Consider the following 19807-nt stretch of genomic DNA (forward strand, 5'->3'; position numbering starts at 1 on the left):
ATGCATTCTTCTTCCATTTTAGGTTGACAATATCTACAGACACAGTACTCACCAGACAATAACTCATCACATAGCCCTTGAACTACGTTTCCCTCATACCTTTTACCTTCTCCTGTCATGGGCAAAGTGTCAAGCTGGTTTAGGGATTCTACCTCACCCATATCTGGGTCCATTATTACACTGTCAGAACTCCGCTCCGATCGCTCTAGAATGTGGCAGCCACCGAGTATCTTGGGATGAAGAAAAGAACACAGAAAGAAAACAAAGAAATATATGCATAACTGTGAACCTGTTGCTTGGAGTCCTTCCATCATCTCTACCAGGGGACTTTTATTTTGCTCTGCTCTTGGACCTTTGTTCGCTCAGGTTGCTCGACCTTGGCTGCCTTTCAGTCTTCCCGGAACAATGCTTCTAGCGAGACTTCTTCTCTTTCGCTCTCTGCACACTGGGATTCTGGGTTACTGGCTTTCTTGCAGTGGGACGAATGTATCCAAGTCTCTCTCTCTGCGACTTTAATTGATGTAGTGCTGGTCAACAAAACTTGGTACGGTCCTTCCCAACGGTCTATCAAACAACCTGAGCGTAAAAAATTTCGGATCATGACAAAGTCTCCTGGTTTAAGATTATGACAATTCTCGGTAGGCATATCAGGGTTCAGTAAATTCAGCTGCTTTTGTTGTTTCCTTAGCTGTTTGTTTAGCTTTAGGATATACTGTACAGTTAACTCATTATTACATTTGAGATCATCCTGTGGGTCTATCATGATGTGTGGCTGCCGACCAAACAATATCTCGAAGGGGGACAAGTTGAGCGGAGTCCTGGGAGTGGTCCTAATGCTATACAGCACAATAGGCAGTGCCTCTGGCCATAACAACCCTGTTTCAGCCATGACTTTACCCAATTTGTTCTTAATAGTACCATTCATTCTCTCAACTTTGGCGCTCGCCTGGGGACGATATGGAGTATGAAGTTTACTATTAATCCCCAGGAGTTTACACATGATTTGGAAGACCTCTCCTGTGAAATGAGTGCCTCTGTCACTCTCAATGACCTTTGGGATACCATATCTACAGACAAACTCCTGACATATTTTCTTTGCTGTAAAGGTAGCAGTGTTGAAGGCAGCGGGGAAAGCCTCCACCCAGCTGGAAAACATGTCAACACAAACTAATACATATTTCAAATTTCTACAGGGTGGTAACTGTATGAAGTCGATTTGTATTACCTGGAAAGGGCCTTCTGTAGGAGGGATGTGGGATGGCTCTGTTGGGATGGCTTTTCCCACGTTCTTCCTCAAACAGGTGAGGCATGACATTGCCACTCTACCTGCTTGAGAAGCGAACCCTGGTGCACACCAGTAGGCCTTTACCAGCTTGCACATACCTTCCTTCCCAAGATGTGTCAGCCCATGGGCCGCCTCGGCTAGACTAGGAAGGTATGCCCTGGGGGCCACTGGTTTCCCGTGTCCATCTCTCCAAAGTCCGGTGGACTCTTGGCCACATCCCTTCGACTTCCATACTGCTCTTTCCTGTGGGGAACACAAATTCTGCATGTCTATCAGTTTGGATGTAGATACCATGTTCAGTGTACAAAGGTTGGTAGGATGGGTGAAAATATTTACAGGGCATGCGGCCCTTTTCGCTGCCTCATCAGCGCGGCTGTTACCAAGTGACACCGGGTCCTTCTCTGATGTGTGAGCTTTGCACTTGATAACAGCCACTCTGTCTGGAAGCTGAATAGCTCCCAGAAGTCTCCTAATGTATGTCGCATGCGCCACTGGTGTGCCAGCCGCCGTCATGAAATTTTGGAGGCGCCATAGGGCTCCAAAATCATGCACTACTCCGAAAGCATATCTGGAGTCGGTATATATGTTAACTGATTTTCCTTTGGCCAGTTCACATGCTCTGGTCAGTGCCACCAATTCCGCTACTTGTGCTGAGTGAGGTGGTCCCAAGGGTTCAGCTTCCACAATACCTTCTCCATCTACTACCGCGTAGCCTGTGCACAGCTCTCCCGTCTCCGTCTGTCTATGACAGCTACCATCAGTGAATAAGGTTATGTCTACCTCACTTAATGGGCTGTCGCTTATGTCAGGACGTGCTGTAAAGGTCTGATTCAGGTAGGTCATGCAATCATGCTTGTCCTCACTCTCACTAAACTCTGCTTTACCATATTCAGCAACATTCCCATCACCCTCCACCCTTTGTGCCTTGGAGGGCACGTGAGGGAGGAATGTGGCTGGGTTTAGTGTATTGCATCTTTTAATGGTAATATTTACTGGGGCCATCAGCGCCAGTTCCCACTTGGTGAACCGTGCTGAGGACACATGACGTGTTTGGGCAGAATTTAGGAGGGCAGAGACAGCATGGGGAGCATGAACAGTTAAATCGTGTCCCAACACCACGTCCTCGCTCTTGCTTACTAGTTGTACTATTGCGGCCACACTTCGTAAGCAAGTTGGGAGTGAGCGTGCTACTGTGTCCAGCTGGCCACTGTAGTACGCTATTGGTCAGTTGGCATCACCATGTTTTTGTACAAGTACTCCTGCCGCACACCCACCTGATTCAGTTCCGTACAGTTCAAAGGGTTTCCCATAATCTGGCATTCCCAGTGCTGGGGCCTTTGTTAGGCTCACCTTTAATTCCTCGAAAGCCAGCTCAGATTCCTCAGTATGAGAGACCCGATCTGGCTTAGTTGAGGAAACCATCTCTTGTAGTGGTAATGCCAGAATAGAGAATCCTGGGATCCAATTGCGACAGTATCCACACATGCCTAGGAACGTACGGATCTGGTGCTGGGTCTGTGGCAGTGCCATGTTTCGAATCGCTTGGATTCGGTCGTCGGTGAGGTGTCTCAGCCCTTGGGTAAGGCAGTGGCCCAGATACTTAACCCTGGTCTGGCATAATTGCAGCTTATCCTTTGATACTTTATGTCCTGTCTCTGAGAGATGCATCAGTAGTTGTCTAGTGTCATCCACTGATGACTCCAGTGACTCAGAACACAACAATAAGTCATCGACATATTGTATCAGTATCGAACCACTCATGGGTTGAAAGGATTGTAAACAATCATGCAAGGCCTGGGAGAAGATGCTGGGGCTGTCTATGAATCCTTGGGGGAGTCGTGTCCAGGTATACTGTACTCCTCTGTAAGTAAAGGCGAACAGATACTGGCTGTCAGGGTGCAAAGGGACGGAGAAGAACGCTGAACACAAATCAATGACTGTGAAATGAGTACAGTGAGGTGGGATTTGCATTAGGATGACAGCTGGGTTTGGCACTACGGGGAATTGGCTCTCAACTACTTTGTTCACCCCTCTTAAATCCTGCACTAGTCTGTAGCCCCTCCCCCCGCTCTTTTTCACAGGAAAGATGGGACTATTGGCCGTGCTGGAAGTTCTAACTAGGATTTCCTGTTGGAGCAATCGTTGGATCACTGGGAATACTCCTAGCTCAACTTCAGGTTTTAAAGGGTACTGCGGTATTTTTGGGGCTATCCTGCCTTCTTTTAAGCGGATTTCTACTGGAGCTACATTTGCCATCAGCCCAACGTCCTGTCCATCTTTAGTCCAAAGGGAACTCGGTATTTGTGCTGTAATTTCAGCTACCCTAGATGGATTTGATTCTACAACAGTGGAATACAACATTAGCCTCTGAGGACTGTCCAGCTTATCTTGCACTTCTTGTGTAAGATTTCTAGGAGTGTCCAGAAATACCCCATCGGGGGTGCAATAGATGACACATCCCATTTTGCATAGTAAATCTCTACCCAGAAGGTTAGTCGGGGCCGCTGCAGCCAACAGAAAAGAGTGTTTGGTATGCAGAGGCCCGATTGTAACCTCTGCTGGTTTCGTCAGTGGGTAATGTTGTATTTTTCCTGTTACCCCAATTGCTGCTACTGATTGGTCAGTGAAACCCAAGTGAAGAGGAGTGTTGAGAACAGATCTGGCCGCCCCTGTATCAACCAAAAAGGTTTGCCTTACTCCAGCTATATCAACCTTCACCTGAGGTTCCTCTCTAAGGTGTTGAGTTAATCTAACTGGCTGTAGGATACAGGTATGACCTGTTTCCTATTGCCTGACCTGGGTTGCCCTTAGCACAGTGTCAGCCATCAGATGGGGAGGAGGCATGTTGCGTGACCTGTCTGTCTCCTCCCATTGTCTAGGGGCTGGGTATCTTCGTGTCTCACCTTTGTGAGATTCCCATTCTCGCTTATGTGTCTGATAACTCCTGGGGTTTCCTGACCTACAATGAGCTGCGTAGTGACCTTCCCTATTGCAGTTGTAACAGATAATTGGCTTTCTATCTGTGTCCCTGGTGTTTCGTTGGTATGCAGCTTTGTTTGGGGCATTAGTAAGGGCTTGGATGCTAACCATCATCAGTTTGTCAGTTTGCATTTCCCTGTGTTTTGATATGTTTTTGTCATGGGCTACGGCAGATTCCCGTAGGGCATCTACTGTCATTCCTCGCCAATTTGGGAACGATGTCTGGACCCTGTTCTTCAATTTCTCTCTCAGGCCCTCCACTAACACAGAGACAACCATCTCCCTCAGGTGTGGGTTATCCTTAAGATCGGCGACACCAGTGTGTTTTGATACCGTCATCAAACCCCGGTTGAAATATTCACTAGCTGATTCACTATCTTTTTGTTTGATAGTGAATATCTTGCTATATTCCACTGCTGCAGGAAAATACACTCCCAACTGCAAGTTGATTAGGCGTATATTTTCCTGGTTGATCTCATCATTTATCTCCTTGTCCACCTTCAATCCACTATCCTGAATGAATTTCGGGATATCGATGTGAGTGGGGAGACAGGCCCTCAACATGATTCTCCAATCCTTGTTGGTGGGCTCATCAGAGTTTCCCAGATCCCTTACAAATTTATGACATAATGTCAGATCTTTCCTAGGATCAGGGAAATCTGAAATGATGGACCCCAGCTCTAACCGTGTCCATGGGTTTAGCATGGTCATCTTTCTGGTAGGTATCACACCCTCTCTGTCTGCCTTACCATAGGGAACTTCCAGTGTGCGCATAGGATATGTTTGTACCACATCCGCATTACTGGGACCTGCTTGGGAGTCGTCTGTGTCCGTGCTGTGTAGTGCCTTCTTACCTGGGTCCAAGACTATGCTGTTGGCACCAGCCGTCTCCTCTTCCTGTGCTAGAGCCCCAGCAGCAGGTTTAGCCGGTTCAGCCTTTCCTTTAATCATATTAATTGCATGGGAGACGGCTAGTGCCAACAGCTGCTCGTTTTCCTCTCGGGTTTCCTTATAAGGGGATAAGACAGGGTACAAGTTAGCAACAGGTAAATTACTACTCAGGTCTCGCTTATTAGTCATTAACCCCTTCGGCACATATGGGGGTGGGGGAGCGGTTGCGGCTACGGTTGCATTTTTATTGTGGCTGATTGTATCTGGCACTGCCAGACATTTGATTCCCCATTGTTCCTGCCCTTCCTTCTGCCACAATTTAAGAATTTCCATGTGCTTCACTCTCTTCTTACGACTGGAGAGTAGACATATTTCATCCTTTACTGCAGATAAGATTTCTGGATCAAAGCTACCAACACTGGGAAATTCTAACTTGCTGCCTTGTGTCATTCTTCTCCATTTATTTTGGTAAACAACTGCGAGTTCACCGTGCTTCCTGCACATAATGAAAGCCGCCGACCCTTTGGGTCGACTAGATTCCTCCCTAACTGACTCGGTATCCCTGTGTGACCCGTTATTACCCATAATTACAGGAATAAACGTTCACAGCTAGCAGAAACCGGAGGGCCGTTTATCAGTGAGTCACTCCCAAATCACTCCTTCTCCACAAAATGGCACTATTCCGCAATCAAGCGTGAAGCCCACTATGCGAGGTAATGTACTCAATCACCAAGTCTTTCAACTAGTAGCGAACTGCTAGCCAACTTGCAAGGTGCGGCAGTTTTTCCAGGGCACAGCAAAACTTGTTTTTCCTGTACCCCCAAAAACTGGTATTTCTAAAGCAGCTAATCGGATCACTGGGTTCCGATTTAGCCTCTTGTACCCTCCCAGTGGATCAAAATAGGTAGTTCCACGGAAGGGGCAGTTCCTATGGGCACGTCGTCACGTGAACCCGGTCCTAACTGGACTGTCCTACACTGGCTACACTGCGCTTGAGTCGTGTCGTCACACACCCGTTCGCCTCAGTTATTTTTCACACTGGGCGCTAGTTACACCTTGGTCTTATGCTTATATTTGAAATATTTCTGTACAGAAAATCTTCCCAGGCTGGTAGCTTTTCACTAGATACTTATGCAGGTATAAATCCCTTATAATACGCTATAGGAATCTATTAAAATAATGCTTGAGTTTGCTTGTTTTTGAAAAATGAACAAAAAGAAAAAAACTTATTTTCTTTTATTAATCACCGCCTTATCCACAGTATATTACTATACTGTTTAAGTAAAGCTAGTGGTTCAATACTGTTCACCTTTGAGTTCCTATGTGTGCTGCATGTGCAGTACCAATGAACAGCCACGTGTGTACATGCGTTGTTCACAGGCCGCCGATGAATCGGCCACCCACGTGTTCTATAGTGTATTTGCAAGGTTGCACTCGGGTTTCGCTATACGCAGTAATTGCGCCTAAATGTGGAATAAATCCCTTAACTCCGTCCGAAAGTTACGTATCAAGATGCGAAATAAATCCCGCACTTAATCCGTAAATCACGTACAAAGATGCGAAAATTTCCCGATATGGGCACGTGCGCGCGCACCTTGCGTAATACACAATAGACGCTTTACGTTACTGCAAAAGGCCCAGGACTTGTCGCCACGTGGCGGAGTCCCTGTTTTTGCAGTAACTAACAATAAACAGTTATAGTTTTGCACAGAGGGGATCCTCTATGTACTATAATAAACACAGACTCCACGTGTGCGAACCTTATTGCACGTGGTACATATACTGTAATGAACAAGCAACTCAAGACACTATACCCCATGGGTCTTCAACCTGTGGCCCTCCAGATGTTGGGAAACTACATGTTCCAACATGCATTGCCACATTTTTTCCTATGAGAGCAATGCCAAAACTGTCAGGGCATGCTGGGACATGTAGTTTTACAACATCTGGAGGGCCACAGGTTGAAGACATGTGCTATACCCCGTTAAACTACTTGTGGCAGGCAGAAGTACAGTTTACTACACACTTAATATATGCTTTAAAACACGTGGCTTTCACTTATTGTGCTTCGGGTTCAACGCTAGCACTTCCCGAACCCCGCACCGCCGCGGACCTGGCCTATCCAGCAATGGAAACAATAAATACTTCCACCCTTTTGCTGGTATAGGTCAGGTCGCACGCCTGGTACTGAGTTCTGGAATGTGGAGCGGACGGACGATGCCCCCAATTGTTAATGGCGATTTAAATATGACCAAAGAAACAATAAGTGAAAAGCGCGAGTTACGTATTAAGTCCGTAACAGCGTACCCTTTATGCCTAGCTACGTGCGAACAAAACGTAGCGCAGCGTAGCGTACCTTTATCGTGTATTATACACCAAAGAACCAATACCTTAATAAGAGATCCTTTCGCAGTACTTTGACTCTGATCTGCGAATATACCTTTTAAGGACAGAGTCCGTAATAAACCTTTATCGCTAAATGCGAATAACAGACACAACCACGGTATAGAAGTAAGGAGATAGGAACTCCACAAAAAGATGTATTTAAGTCCCTAATGGACAAAAGGGGGTTACAGAAATAGAAAATACAGGTATAACAAGTTATACAATAGTCTAACAAAGTATATACTATACAGGCTCTACTAAGGGAAGAAAAACAGATACAAGACACAATCAGCCAACAATACACTAAGGATAAATACCGTTAAATGCAACCGTTTACCGTCTCGTCAAATATGCGAAGCGCAGTCCGGTCAGAGCTCGCTATCGTTCAGGGATGAACTATAGCCCGGTGGATAGTCAGGGAAAGGTAGATGTGCCGAAGTGACCGGGCAGCCCTGGGTCACCTATCTTATAGGGTCAGAAGGGGGAGGTCAAAGGCCATTCCCATTGGTCAGAGATCGTATGTCAGGTCCACTGTGATTGGGGGTAAGATGATACAACTGGTTTGACTAGGTGCAGGGGAGTGAACTTTAAGAGTCCTTTGTTTGATGGTTTCGGCGTCAGCAGTGATAAGAACCAGTTTCATCCAGATTCCTTTGTTACATACTTTCAACAGAAACTGTCTCTGGAATATGGATTATGTCCATAACTATCGGGCCGTGTATATTGCGAAATATTCGCAATGACCGGAATACTTCGCACAATGAACGGAACGGAACGGTACTAAACATGATACAGACAGATGTATGCAGGGCTAACTAAGCTATGTGTGGCGTTCTAAACCTTTAACTACATTTTACTTAGTGTCAGTATGTATTTATGAATTTATGTGTGATAGTATGGCTACTCTTCTGGTCCACTTTGTCACACATACTCGGGTATGGAAACTTTATTTGCGCAACTCTGCGAACCAAAATGGCGGCCATACTATCCTAAAATGGCGTGTGTGCAACTAGACTTCCACAGGAGCTACGGGTAATGGTCCGCACGCTGTGGGGCGTATGCAGGGGGGGAGCTACGGGTAAGGGTCCGCACGCTGTGGAACGTATGCAGGGGGGGAGCTACGGGTAATGGTCCGCACACTGTGGGGCGTATGCAGGGGAGGAGCTAGGGGTAATGGTCCGCACACTGTGGGGCGTATGCAGGGGAGGAGCTACGGGTAATGGTCCGCACACTGTGGGGCGTATGCAGGGGAGGAGCTACGGGTAATGGTCCGCACACTGTGGGGCGTATGCAGGGGAGGAGCTACGGGTAATGGTCCGCACGCTGTGGGGCGTATGCAGGGGGGGAGCTATGGGTAATGGTCCGCACGCTGTGGGGCGTATGCAGGGGAGGAGCTACGGGTAATGGTCCGCACGCTGTGGGGCGTATGCAGGGGAGGAGCTACGGGTAATGGTCCGCACGCTGTGGGGCGTATGCAGGGGAGGAGCTACGGGTAATGGTCCGCACGCTGTGGGGCGTATGCAGGGGGGGAGCTACGGGTAATGGTCCGCACGCTGTGGGGCGTATGCAGGGGGGGAGCTACGGGTAATGGTCCGCACGCTGTGGGGCGTATGCAGGGGAGGAGCTACGGGTAATGGTCCGCACGCTGTGGGGCGTATGCAGGGGGGGGAGCTACGGGCAATGGTCCGCACGCTGTGGGGCGTATGCAGGGGAGGAGCTACGGGTAATGGTCCGCACACTGTGGGGCGTATGCAGGGGGGGAGCTACGGGTGGGTAGTCGGAACTAAATCAAATTATTTATGATGTGATTGGCTAAACCATTGCTGTGGCTGCCAATCATAACATATGTGGACAAACGGAGTGACCGCCCGGTGCCCAGTTCACCATTCATCCTGTATGTGACCATGTCAGGCAAAACAAAGTGGGGATTTGGAGGTAAGTGGGATGGACGTTCTATTACAGATTGCCCATAGCAACCAATCAGATTCTACTTATTTGGCACCTTCTGGAACATAATAGATAGAATCAGATTGGTTGCTGTGGGCAACGTTCACTAGAACTCCCATCTTGGTAAATGCACCTCTTGTTATATTCTCCCTGCCTCTCGTTAACCCTTCCTCCCCCATCTGCTTACAGCGATCCACGGGAAGAACCTGGTGGCCATCCTGCACCTGCTGGTAGCACTAGCCATGCATTTCCGGGCCCCTATCCGGCTCCCCGAGCACGTGTGCGTGCAGGTGGTGGTTGTAAAGGTAAGCGCGAGCCAGACAGGTGTCTTTTGGGAATATGAAGGCAAACAAGGAAAGGCCTGTCACCTAGGGGGGTTATTCAGACCTGATCACACGGCTGTAAATTCAGACTGTGCTTGCTTACGGCTCATAGTCCGTATGTGCAGGGCCATCCTGCAATAAACTTCCTGGCGACGCCGTATCCGGCCAACTGATAGGCTGCATCTTGGTTGACAATGTCTTGGTGGAATATGGCTGTAAAGATGGTCAGCAGCGTCTATATCGGCAGTAACGACGGACACAAGTGTTTGATTGGCGGGAACGTGATCTACAGTCACATGGTAGAAACAAGTTTTTCATGTTTTTTTTTTGCTTTAGGCCGACTTGGTTCATACTTTACCATTCAAGTGGGCATAGAGTTTTATATTATAATAGTGCTGAGCACAGCGACCCATGCGGGGGGACACTGTACACTTATTTGGTGTCCATGTTGATCTATGTCGACATAGGCACCAAAAAAAGGTGAAAAACTTGCGTCGACCAAGTAAATATCACGTCCCCGTCGATCTCGCGCTTGTTTTCGAACTTCCATTACTGTCGATCTATACACTGCGACTATCTTGAGGCGTCTGACTAGATGCGTTCCACCAAGAGTGGTCCCCACCAGGTCATTGTCGGTCCGCTTTACCAGAACCGGCTGCGCACAGACTGTACAAACTGGAAGGATCATTCGATGGTGAACGGCGCGCAAATGGATTTGCTGCTAGTTGCCGTTCTGAGTAGTTTTCGCTAGCAGTTTGCAGCATTGCACATCAATTCGCAAATGGCGGGATTTCATGCTGGCTGGGCGGTGATTTCCTGATCACAGGGCTCTGCAATTAAGCAACTCAGCGATCTGGTCTGTATAACCCCCCCTAGGTACATGGGAGGCGGCCTTCAGCTTGCCGTACTGATATTGGTAAGGCCGGACTGATAATCCTGTGGAACTGGTTCCTCCTCTATTGATAGGCTACATTCTCATGTTGTTCATTAAGATGACACAATGTCGGCCTTTATATTATTATTATTATTATTATTATTATTATTATTATATTTTTATTTATAAGGCACCACAAGTGGTACGCAGCGCCGTACATATAGAGCACATTAGAACAGTTCAGGACTAGACATGACACAATTAACAGTACAATTCTTGGTACACAATCAAGCTGAGATGCAGTATAAGGAAGTGAGTGAGAATAGATGCAGATATAGATTGTAGGTGAGCAAGAGCTGTAATTGAAAGGCAAGAAGAGTGCTGTGAGAACAGGAGGGAGGAGGGCCCTGCTGTAAGGAGCTTACAGTCTAGAGGCAGGGGGAGACAGACAGGTGACATGAGGTGCAGGTAAGGAGACCTGAGACAAGAAGTGAGCATAGCAGGGATGGGCAGGACATGAGGCAGCAGGGACAGAGAATGGACAAAGTAGAACTCTCCCTCCTCCACCTGCACCCCAGACCTGCACTGTGGCCCATGCCACAACACACCCTGCTAGGGGGGCAGAAACTATGAATGAATAGGTATAGCGCAGGATGGAGGAACCATGGCTCTGGTACAACAGTAAAGTTCAGAAAGATAGTGTCAAAATAGAGAAAAGAAAATAAGTACAGAGATAGGGTAAGTAGTGTGAGAAGCAAGTGTAGAGAGACCTATACAGTGCGGAGTGTGGAGGGACCTATACAGTGCGGAGTGTAGAGAGACATGTACAGTGCGGAGTGTAGAGAGACATGTACAGTGCGGAGTGTAGAGAGACATGTACAGTGCGGAGTGTAGAGAGACATATACAGTGCGGAGTGTAGAGAGACATACAGTGCGGAGTGTAGAGAGACATACAGTGCGGAGTGTAGAGAGACCTATACAGTGCGGAGTGTGGAGGGACCTATACAGTGCGGAGTGTAGAGGGACCTATACAGTGCGGAGTGTAGAGAGACATGTACAGTGCGGAGTGTATAGAGACATGTACAGTGCGGAGTGTAGAGAGACATATACAGTGCGGAGTGTAGAGAGACATATACAGTGCGGAGTGTAGAGAGACATACAGTGCGGAGTGTGGAGAGACCTATACAGTGCGGAGTGTGGAGGGACCTATACAGTGCGGAGTGTGGAGGGACCTATACAGTGCGGAGTGTAGAGGGACCTATACAGTGCGGAGTGTAGAGGGACCTATACAGTGCGGAGTGTAGAGGGACCTATACAGTGCGGAGTGTAGAGGGACCTATACAGTGCGGAGTGTAGAGGGACCTATACAGTGCGGAGTGTAGAGGGACCTATACAGTGCGGAGCGTAGAGGGACCTATACAGTGCGGAGCGTAGAGGGACCTATACAGTGCGGAGGGTAGAGGGACCTATACAGTGCGGAGGGTAGAGGGACATATACAGTGCGGAGGGTAGAGGGACCTATACAGTGCGGAGGGTAGAGGGACCTATACAGTGCGGAGGGTAGAGGGACACATAGAGTGCGGAGGGTAGAGGGACACATAGAGTGCGGAGGGTAGAGGGACACATAGAGTGCGGAGGGTAGAGGGACACATAGAGTGCGGAGGGTAGAGGGACACATAGAGTGCGGAGGGTAGAGGGACACATAGAGTGCGGAGGGTAGAGGGACACATAGAGTGCGGAGGGTAGAGGGACACATAGAGTGCGGAGGGTAGAGGGACGCATAGAGTGCGGAGGGTAGAGGGACGCATAGAGTGCGGAGGGTAGAGGGACGCATAGAGTGCGGAGGGTAGAGGGACACATAGAGTGCGGAGGGTAGAGGGACACATAGAGTGCGGAGGGTAGAGGGACACATAGAGTGCGGAGGGTAGAGGGACACATAGAATGCGGAGGGTAGAGGGACACATAGAGCGCGGAGGGTAGAGGGACACATAGAGCGCGGAGGGTAGAGGGACACATAGAGCGCGGAGGGTAGAGGGACACATAGAGCGCGGAGGGTAGAGGGACACATAGAGTGCGGAGGGTAGAGGGACACATAGAGTGCGGAGGGTAGAGGGACACATAGAGTGCGGAGGGTAGAGGGACACATAGAGTGCGGAGGGTAGAGGGACACATAGAGCGCGGAGGGTAGAGGGACACATAGAGTGCGGAGGGTAGAGGGACACATAGAGCGCGGAGGGTAGAGGGACACATAGAGCGCGGAGGGTAGAGGGACACATGAATGAATGACTATGAATGAATAGGTATAGCGCAGGATGGAGGAACCATGGCTCTGGTACAACAGTAAAGTTCAGAAAGATAGTGTCAAAATAGAGAAAAGAAAATAAGTACAGAGATAGGGTAAGTAGTGTGAGAAGCAAGTGTAGAGAGACCTATACAGTGCGGAGTGTGGAGGGACCTATACAGTGCGGAGTGTAGAGGGACATATACAGTGCGGAGTGTAGAGAGACATGTACAGTGCGGAGTGTATAGAGACATGTACAGTGCGGAGTGTAGAGAGACATATACAGTGCGGAGTGTAGAGAGACATACAGTGCGGAGTGTGGAGAGACCTATACAGTGCGGAGTGTAGAGAGACCTATACAGTGCGGAGTGTGGAGGGACCTATACAGTGCGGAGTGTAGAGGGACCTATACAGTGCGGAGTGTAGAGGGACATGTACAGTGCGGAGTGTATAGAGACATGTACAGTGCGGAGTGTAGAGAGACATATACAGTGCGGAGTGTAGAGAGACATATACAGTGCGGAGTGTAGAGAGACATACAGTGCGGAGTGTGGAGAGACCTATACAGTGCGGAGTGTGGAGGGACCTATACAGTGCGGAGTGTAGAGGGACCTATACAGTGCGGAGTGTAGAGGGACCTATACAGTGCGGAGTGTAGAGGGACCTATACAGTGCGGAGTGTAGAGGGACCTATACAGTGCGGAGTGTAGAGGGACCTATACAGTGCGGAGTGTAGAGGGACCTATACAGTGCGGAGTGTAGAGGGACCTATACAGTGCGGAGCGTAGAGGGACCTATACAGTGCGGAGCGTAGAGGGACCTATACAGTGCGGAGCGTAGAGGGACCTATACAGTGCGGAGGGTAGAGGGACACATAGAGTGCGGAGGGTAGAGGGACACATAGAGTGCAGAGGGTAGAGGGACACATAGAGTGCGGAGGGTAGAGGGACACATAGAGTGCGGAGGGTAGAGGGACACATAGAGTGCGGAGGGTAGAGGGACACATAGAGTGCGGAGGGTAGAGGGACACATAGAGTGCGGAGGGTAGAGGGACACATAGAGTGCGGAGGGTAGAGGGACACATAGAGTGCGGAGGGTAGAGGGACACATAGAGTGCGGAGGGTAGAGGGACACATAGAGTGCGGAGGGTAGAGGGACACATAGAGTGCGGAGGGTAGAGGGACACATAGAGTGCGGAGGGTAGAGGGACACATAGAGTGCGGAGGGTAGAGGGACACATAGAGCGCGGAGGGTAGAGGGACACATAGAGCGCGGAGGGTAGAGGGACACATAGAGCGCGGAGGGTAGAGGGACACATAGAGCGCGGAGGGTAGAGGGACACATAGAGCGCGGAGGGTAGAGGGACACATAGAGCGCGGAGGGTAGAGGGACACATAGAGCGCGGAGGGTAGAGGGACACATAGAGCGCGGAGGGTAGAGGGACACATAGAGCGCGGAGGGTAGAGGGACACATACAGTGCACAGACAACTGATGTGGAATCTGGCACACAGAAATGGATACAGAGAAAATCTGACTTGTGATATTAGGGTGAACAGAAAGTACTGGCTATGAGCATAGGTCTTGGAGACCAGCAGGCAGGGAGCTCAGTGAGGGCTGTCCAGGCTGTACATTCAAAATGTGCTGGAGGTGGTGAAGTCCTTAGCTCACTGTTGTATGTTGATAGCAGTATGTTTGGGTTATATTAGAAGTTAGATGGGAGTCCTCCTGTCCTCTCCTGTTGATCTCCAATATTCTTATTAATATTTTCTTACACTTTACACTACACAGCTGCACACAACACAGCCGCACACGGCACATGACTTCACAGCCAATGGGCGGGGAGCTGGATCAAGCAGAGGATGAACGCCTGGCGGTGGGGTTCTAGACTATGGAGTGCTGTTCAAAGCTTGTGAATTATGTCCTTGATTCACGTTCACTTGGAAAGAGGTGAATTTGGCCCCTTCCCAATGTTTGGGGGTCTGCACATGTCCAAACGTGTATTTGTGCATGTGCGGGCCCCGGCAACGAACGGCTTCAGCAAGTTACGCACTCGCCGGCCTGTTCGTTGCGGGAACGGAGGGACAGGAGCAGTGACGGCGCATCTACCTGGTAGTTCTTGTAAATTAAGTTTTTCTGTCGTTATTTGTTAAATGGCCACAAGATGGCAGCAGAAGTACACGGTAACTGAGGCGGTAAATGTTTTTTGTTTTCCTAAGAGGAAACGGTTGTGTTAAATTTTCAATAATACCTACAGCTAAATTTAGTTTTTTTAAATGTTGTTTTTCAAATGATACCATTCAGTTTCCACTGTGTACTTGTGTACAGAACTCTGTACGGCTATAGTGCCTTCGTAGAGAGGCAGACATTGCCTGGAATCAACAGAAGTAAATAACTACTGGACATTATTATATGAAAGGCTGACTACACCGCTGAGTATTTCTACTTACACATTTAGTTTATACTTCTGTAAATACCAGCAAGATATGAGAGTTGCGTCAGCTGCCTGGGTCGGAGTGGGAGGAGCCACGGCTGCCTGGGGTGGAGTGGGAGGAGCTACAGGCACCCATGGCGGAGTATCCGTTAATCAATTTGTGCTTATTGCAAACTTAAATCGAAGTCCATTTAACAGATTCCCCAATCGGCGGACATCGCTAATCGGTGATACATCAAAGGTATCTGGCAATTGATTTGAAATATCCCGATTTGCCGTTTCCGACTGTTTTTGTCCGGGATCAGGGAATAGATCATTTTAAACACCTTTATTAATTCAGATTCCCTGAGTCAGCAGGGGGGGGGGGGGGGGGATTTGGAACGAGCAACCGTAAGATAAATGTCTCTTGAAGAATTTTTTTAAACCAATGATTTTGTTGTTTTGCCGAATTTCTGTGTAAAATGTAAAAATCAAATGTGTCGATCTGTAAATGTGTATGTATATACTGTTCTGTTTTTGCCATTGGCGTCTTAAAACCGCTCCTGTGTCTTCTTATTAGAAGCGAGAGGGTCTCCTGCAGACAGCTCATGTGACAGAGGAACTGACCACTACAACAGAGTAAGCTATAAGATTATTCTGCATGGCGCGGTGCAAGAACTGAGGGAAGAATCTGCAACCTCCCAAAGCATACCCACCCCTGGCTGTGGAAGCAGCCATTTTGTTGACTGAACCCGTAACCATGGTCATGCAGCCTATCAGGTTTCTAGAAGTCAGTGACCTCGTTGAGACATCCCTCCATTTTGTGCCACCCACCCCCACAAAGTGCTTAAGGGGAGATTTATCAAATATGGGGGAGAAATTAAAGCAGTGAAGTTTCTCATAGCAACCAGTTGGTTTCTAACGTTCATTGTTCTAGCTCAGCCTGTAAAATGAATGAGCTGATTGGTTGCTATGGGCAACTACTCCACTATCTCTCCCCCCCTAGATTTGTGTTATGCTGATTCCATGTGAATTGGGAAGGATTGCCCAAGTAACGGCTCCTACCTGCCTCCACCATGTACAGGGGATGGGCAGTCTCTAAAATCCTTTCTAGCCCGGTCTTCTGCTTCCTAAATTTACAGTCCATAGAAAGGAGCTGTAAATGCCGGCATCCAATGAACGCACAAGCTTGGTGTCACATGGCAATGACAGACTGCTGACGGTTCCCAGATTCCGCAGCGTCAGTAAGTGGCGGGTCACTGCCACAGTTACACGCTGGAGTCTTCCTCTGCTAAGTGCTTTTGCTTTATAGACCGTTCGTTAAGTTTACGGAATTCGTTTTTTAAACTTTTCAGCACCTAACTGGCCATTCTTAGTACATAAAAATCTTTGTAGTGTAATGATTTTTATTTTAATAATCAAAGATCATGGCTACCGATTTGCATCTGGGTGAATTCGACTTTTCTAGGTAATTTTTGTGCTGCTGAGGGAGGACGGATATGAGGTGATTGCTCCATTGAGCACAGATGGTTGACTTAAAATAACTAAGGCACCAATTAAGTGCTCAAATATGTCTATCCTTACAACCTGGACTGTCAATGCGCCTCGAGGACTGACGTTGGGCAACGTTTCTCTAAACTGAAGCTTGTATCCGCAACTGTACATTTTTGCTTTTTCGAGATTTAATGGAAGTGGCCATGTCGGTGGAAATGAGCCATCTGGGCAGTGAATATATTATTTGTTGGTGTACATATGCCGCAGATAAGTCCTGCACTTAGTAGCGTGTTCTGTAGGGTTTTTACATCGGAGAAGAAATCCCGTGACTGGCAGCCTTAAAATGATGGTCTCTGCAAAAGACACTGGAAGCGCTGAGACATGACTAAAATATAATTGGTTTTTAACGAATCTCCAGCCAGCCGGCGCTCGGTAATAGACTCCAGTATCTGATCTTCAGGTACCAGCTGGTGTGTGACATCCGCATCCGCAGGTCTCTTGAATGTGGGAACTCGGTCAGGATCGTATATTTGCAGAACTGAGGTTGAGAACTGGAGATAGAAATTATGAACCAATCAGCTGTCATTTTTGAAGTACAGCCTGTCGAATGACAGAAGCTTTGTACTTTATCTCTCTCCAAACATTGTTACAGCTCCCCCACAGATAGAGCTATCTGGCGCCTTGAGATCATATCGCCAGGATTATTCTGTAGCATCTGATGCTATGTCACCATGGGCCTTATTTTGGTTCACTCTTTCTGACAAAATCCTTCTTAGATGGACAAAACCATGTGCACTGCAGGTGGGGCAGATGTAACGTGTGCAGAGAGAATTAGATTTGGGTGAGTTATTTTGTTTCTGTGCAGGGTAAATACTGGCTGCTTTATTTTTACACTGCAATATAGATCTCACTTTGAAGTAAAACCCCACCCAAATCTAATTATATCTGCACAAGTTACATCTGCCCCACCTGCAGTGCACATGGTTTTGCCCATCTAAGAAGGATTTTGTCAGAGTGAACTAAAATAAGGCCCCATGTCCTACTGAATCGGCCATTTTGGGTGCTGAACCAATAGTTCTGAGGAACTACAGACATCACTATTTCATTGAGTGAGGTCACAGAATGGGTGCCTACACAAAGTTCAGATATAATATACTATTAATTACTCCTATTTTTATCTGGGCGGACCTGACTTTTGGCAGAACAGATTTTTGGCAGACGAAAGGGGGCAAAACAAAATGGCTGCTGCTTCTGTGGAGATGATACAAAACAAAGGACAGTCTATTTCCCTTTGTACACATCCCCTGGTATAAGGTATTTTGCCATGTAATCTAGTCAGTCTCAGCAGCCGTGTGTTAGCAGTAGCCACTCTCAGGCTCCGCTTCTCCCCTGGGCCCAAATAACTAGTTCTGTTCTGGGGGACATTTAACGTTAAAATCGCCCCAAGAAAATGATGCAACAGTCTGGCTTGATATTGACTGTCATATCCCAGGATGTGGGCCGCGTATGTTTCCTTTACGTTATGTGATCGGGAGACGGCATCATCCGTACGTTTCCCACTGTACAGAACAGGGCGGGATAACGGCCATCACTGCAGAGCGTACAGATACGTACAGCTTTGGTATTCATGTACAGGCTCCTAGTGAGTCCTTAGTAACATCTAATTACACTGTCCTATTATTGCGTTGTACTGTGTGTGTGGCGTTTCCCTGTATAGTCGCATGTTCACCTCCTAGATGGCGACTAATATTTACTATTTTACCCCCCCTTTTTTATTTTGTTTCTTTAGGATGATGATGGGGAAATTTGGTAAGTAAGAAAAATAATTATGGCCGTGTTTTATGATGTTAGACGGGGTATAAAGATAGTCGGGAAGACACAGACTGAGAGTTATACAGTGGGAAGAGCAGGGTCCTCAGCAACACAGGAGATGAGTGATGTGTCAGTGAGGACAGGGCTGCATGTGACAGGGGAAGTGACATGATGTGAGGAGGGGAATGGGGGCAGCAGGAAGCAACAGACTGAGAGTTATATAGTGGGAGGAGCAGGGTCCCCAGCAGTACAGAGTATATCAGGAGATGAGGGATGTGTCAGTGAGGACAGGTCTGCATGTGACAGGGACAGTGACATGATGTGAGGAGTGGAATGAAGGCAGCAGGAAGCCACAGACTGAGAGTTATATAGTGGGAGGAGCGGGGTCCCCAGCAGTACAGAGTATATCAGGAGATGAGGGATGTGTCAGTGAGGACAGGGCTGCATGTGACAGGGACAGTGACATGATGTGAGGAGGGGAATGGAGGCAGCATTCCCCAGCAGTGTCCTCAGCAGCACAGAGTATATTTATTTATTATTACCAGTTTCTTATATAGCGCACACATATTCCGCAGCGCTTTACAGAGAATATTTGTACACTCACATCAGTCCCTGCCCCAGTGGAGCTTACAATCTATATTCCCTACCACATGTATACGCACATACAGACATTCTAGGGGTAATTTTGTTGGAAGCCAATTAACTTACCTGTATATTTTTGGATTGTGGGAGGGAACCGGAGTACCCAGAGTAAACTCACGCAAGCACGGGGAGAATATACAAACTCTGCACAGTTGGGCCATGGTGGGGATCGAACCCATGACCTCAGCGCTGTAAGGCAGTAGTGCTAACCACTATCAGGAGATGAGGGATGTGTCAGTGAGGACAGGGCTGCATGTGACAGGGCTGGGACATGATGTGAGGAGGGGAATTGAGGCAGCAGGAAGCCAAGTTATGTAGACTGAGTTATGTAGCTTATGATTTTCTCTAAGGACCTTTATGTGGTTCTTCATAGCCCCTGGTTTATGACCTGTAATGGATCCATTATGGCTTGGGTGTGGAGACCTGCCCTGTATATATAACCATGGCTGCCTCCATCCTCCTCAGTGAGCACCTAGTGCAGTT

At 48.0% G+C, this 19807-nt stretch overlaps 1 protein-coding gene across 2 annotated transcripts in view; it reads left to right on the forward strand.

The window, feature by feature from the left end:
- The window catches only part of PARVB (parvin beta), a 50824-nt gene that overhangs the window by 25122 nt on the left and 5895 nt on the right, over positions 1-19807 (forward strand). For both annotated transcript variants that reach the window (XM_083181261.1, XM_083181262.1), the window contains exons 6-8: positions 9677-9792; positions 15957-16015; positions 18660-18679. In XM_083181261.1, the coding sequence (XP_083037387.1) occupies positions 9677-9792; positions 15957-16015; positions 18660-18679 (195 nt within the window). The remainder of the gene's footprint in view (positions 1-9676; positions 9793-15956; positions 16016-18659; positions 18680-19807) is intronic.

The sequence above is a fragment of the Crinia signifera genome, chromosome 4, assembly GCF_055691185.1.
Source record: "Crinia signifera chromosome 4, ASM5569118v1, whole genome shotgun sequence".
NCBI classification, from domain to species: domain Eukaryota; kingdom Metazoa; phylum Chordata; class Amphibia; order Anura; family Myobatrachidae; genus Crinia; species Crinia signifera.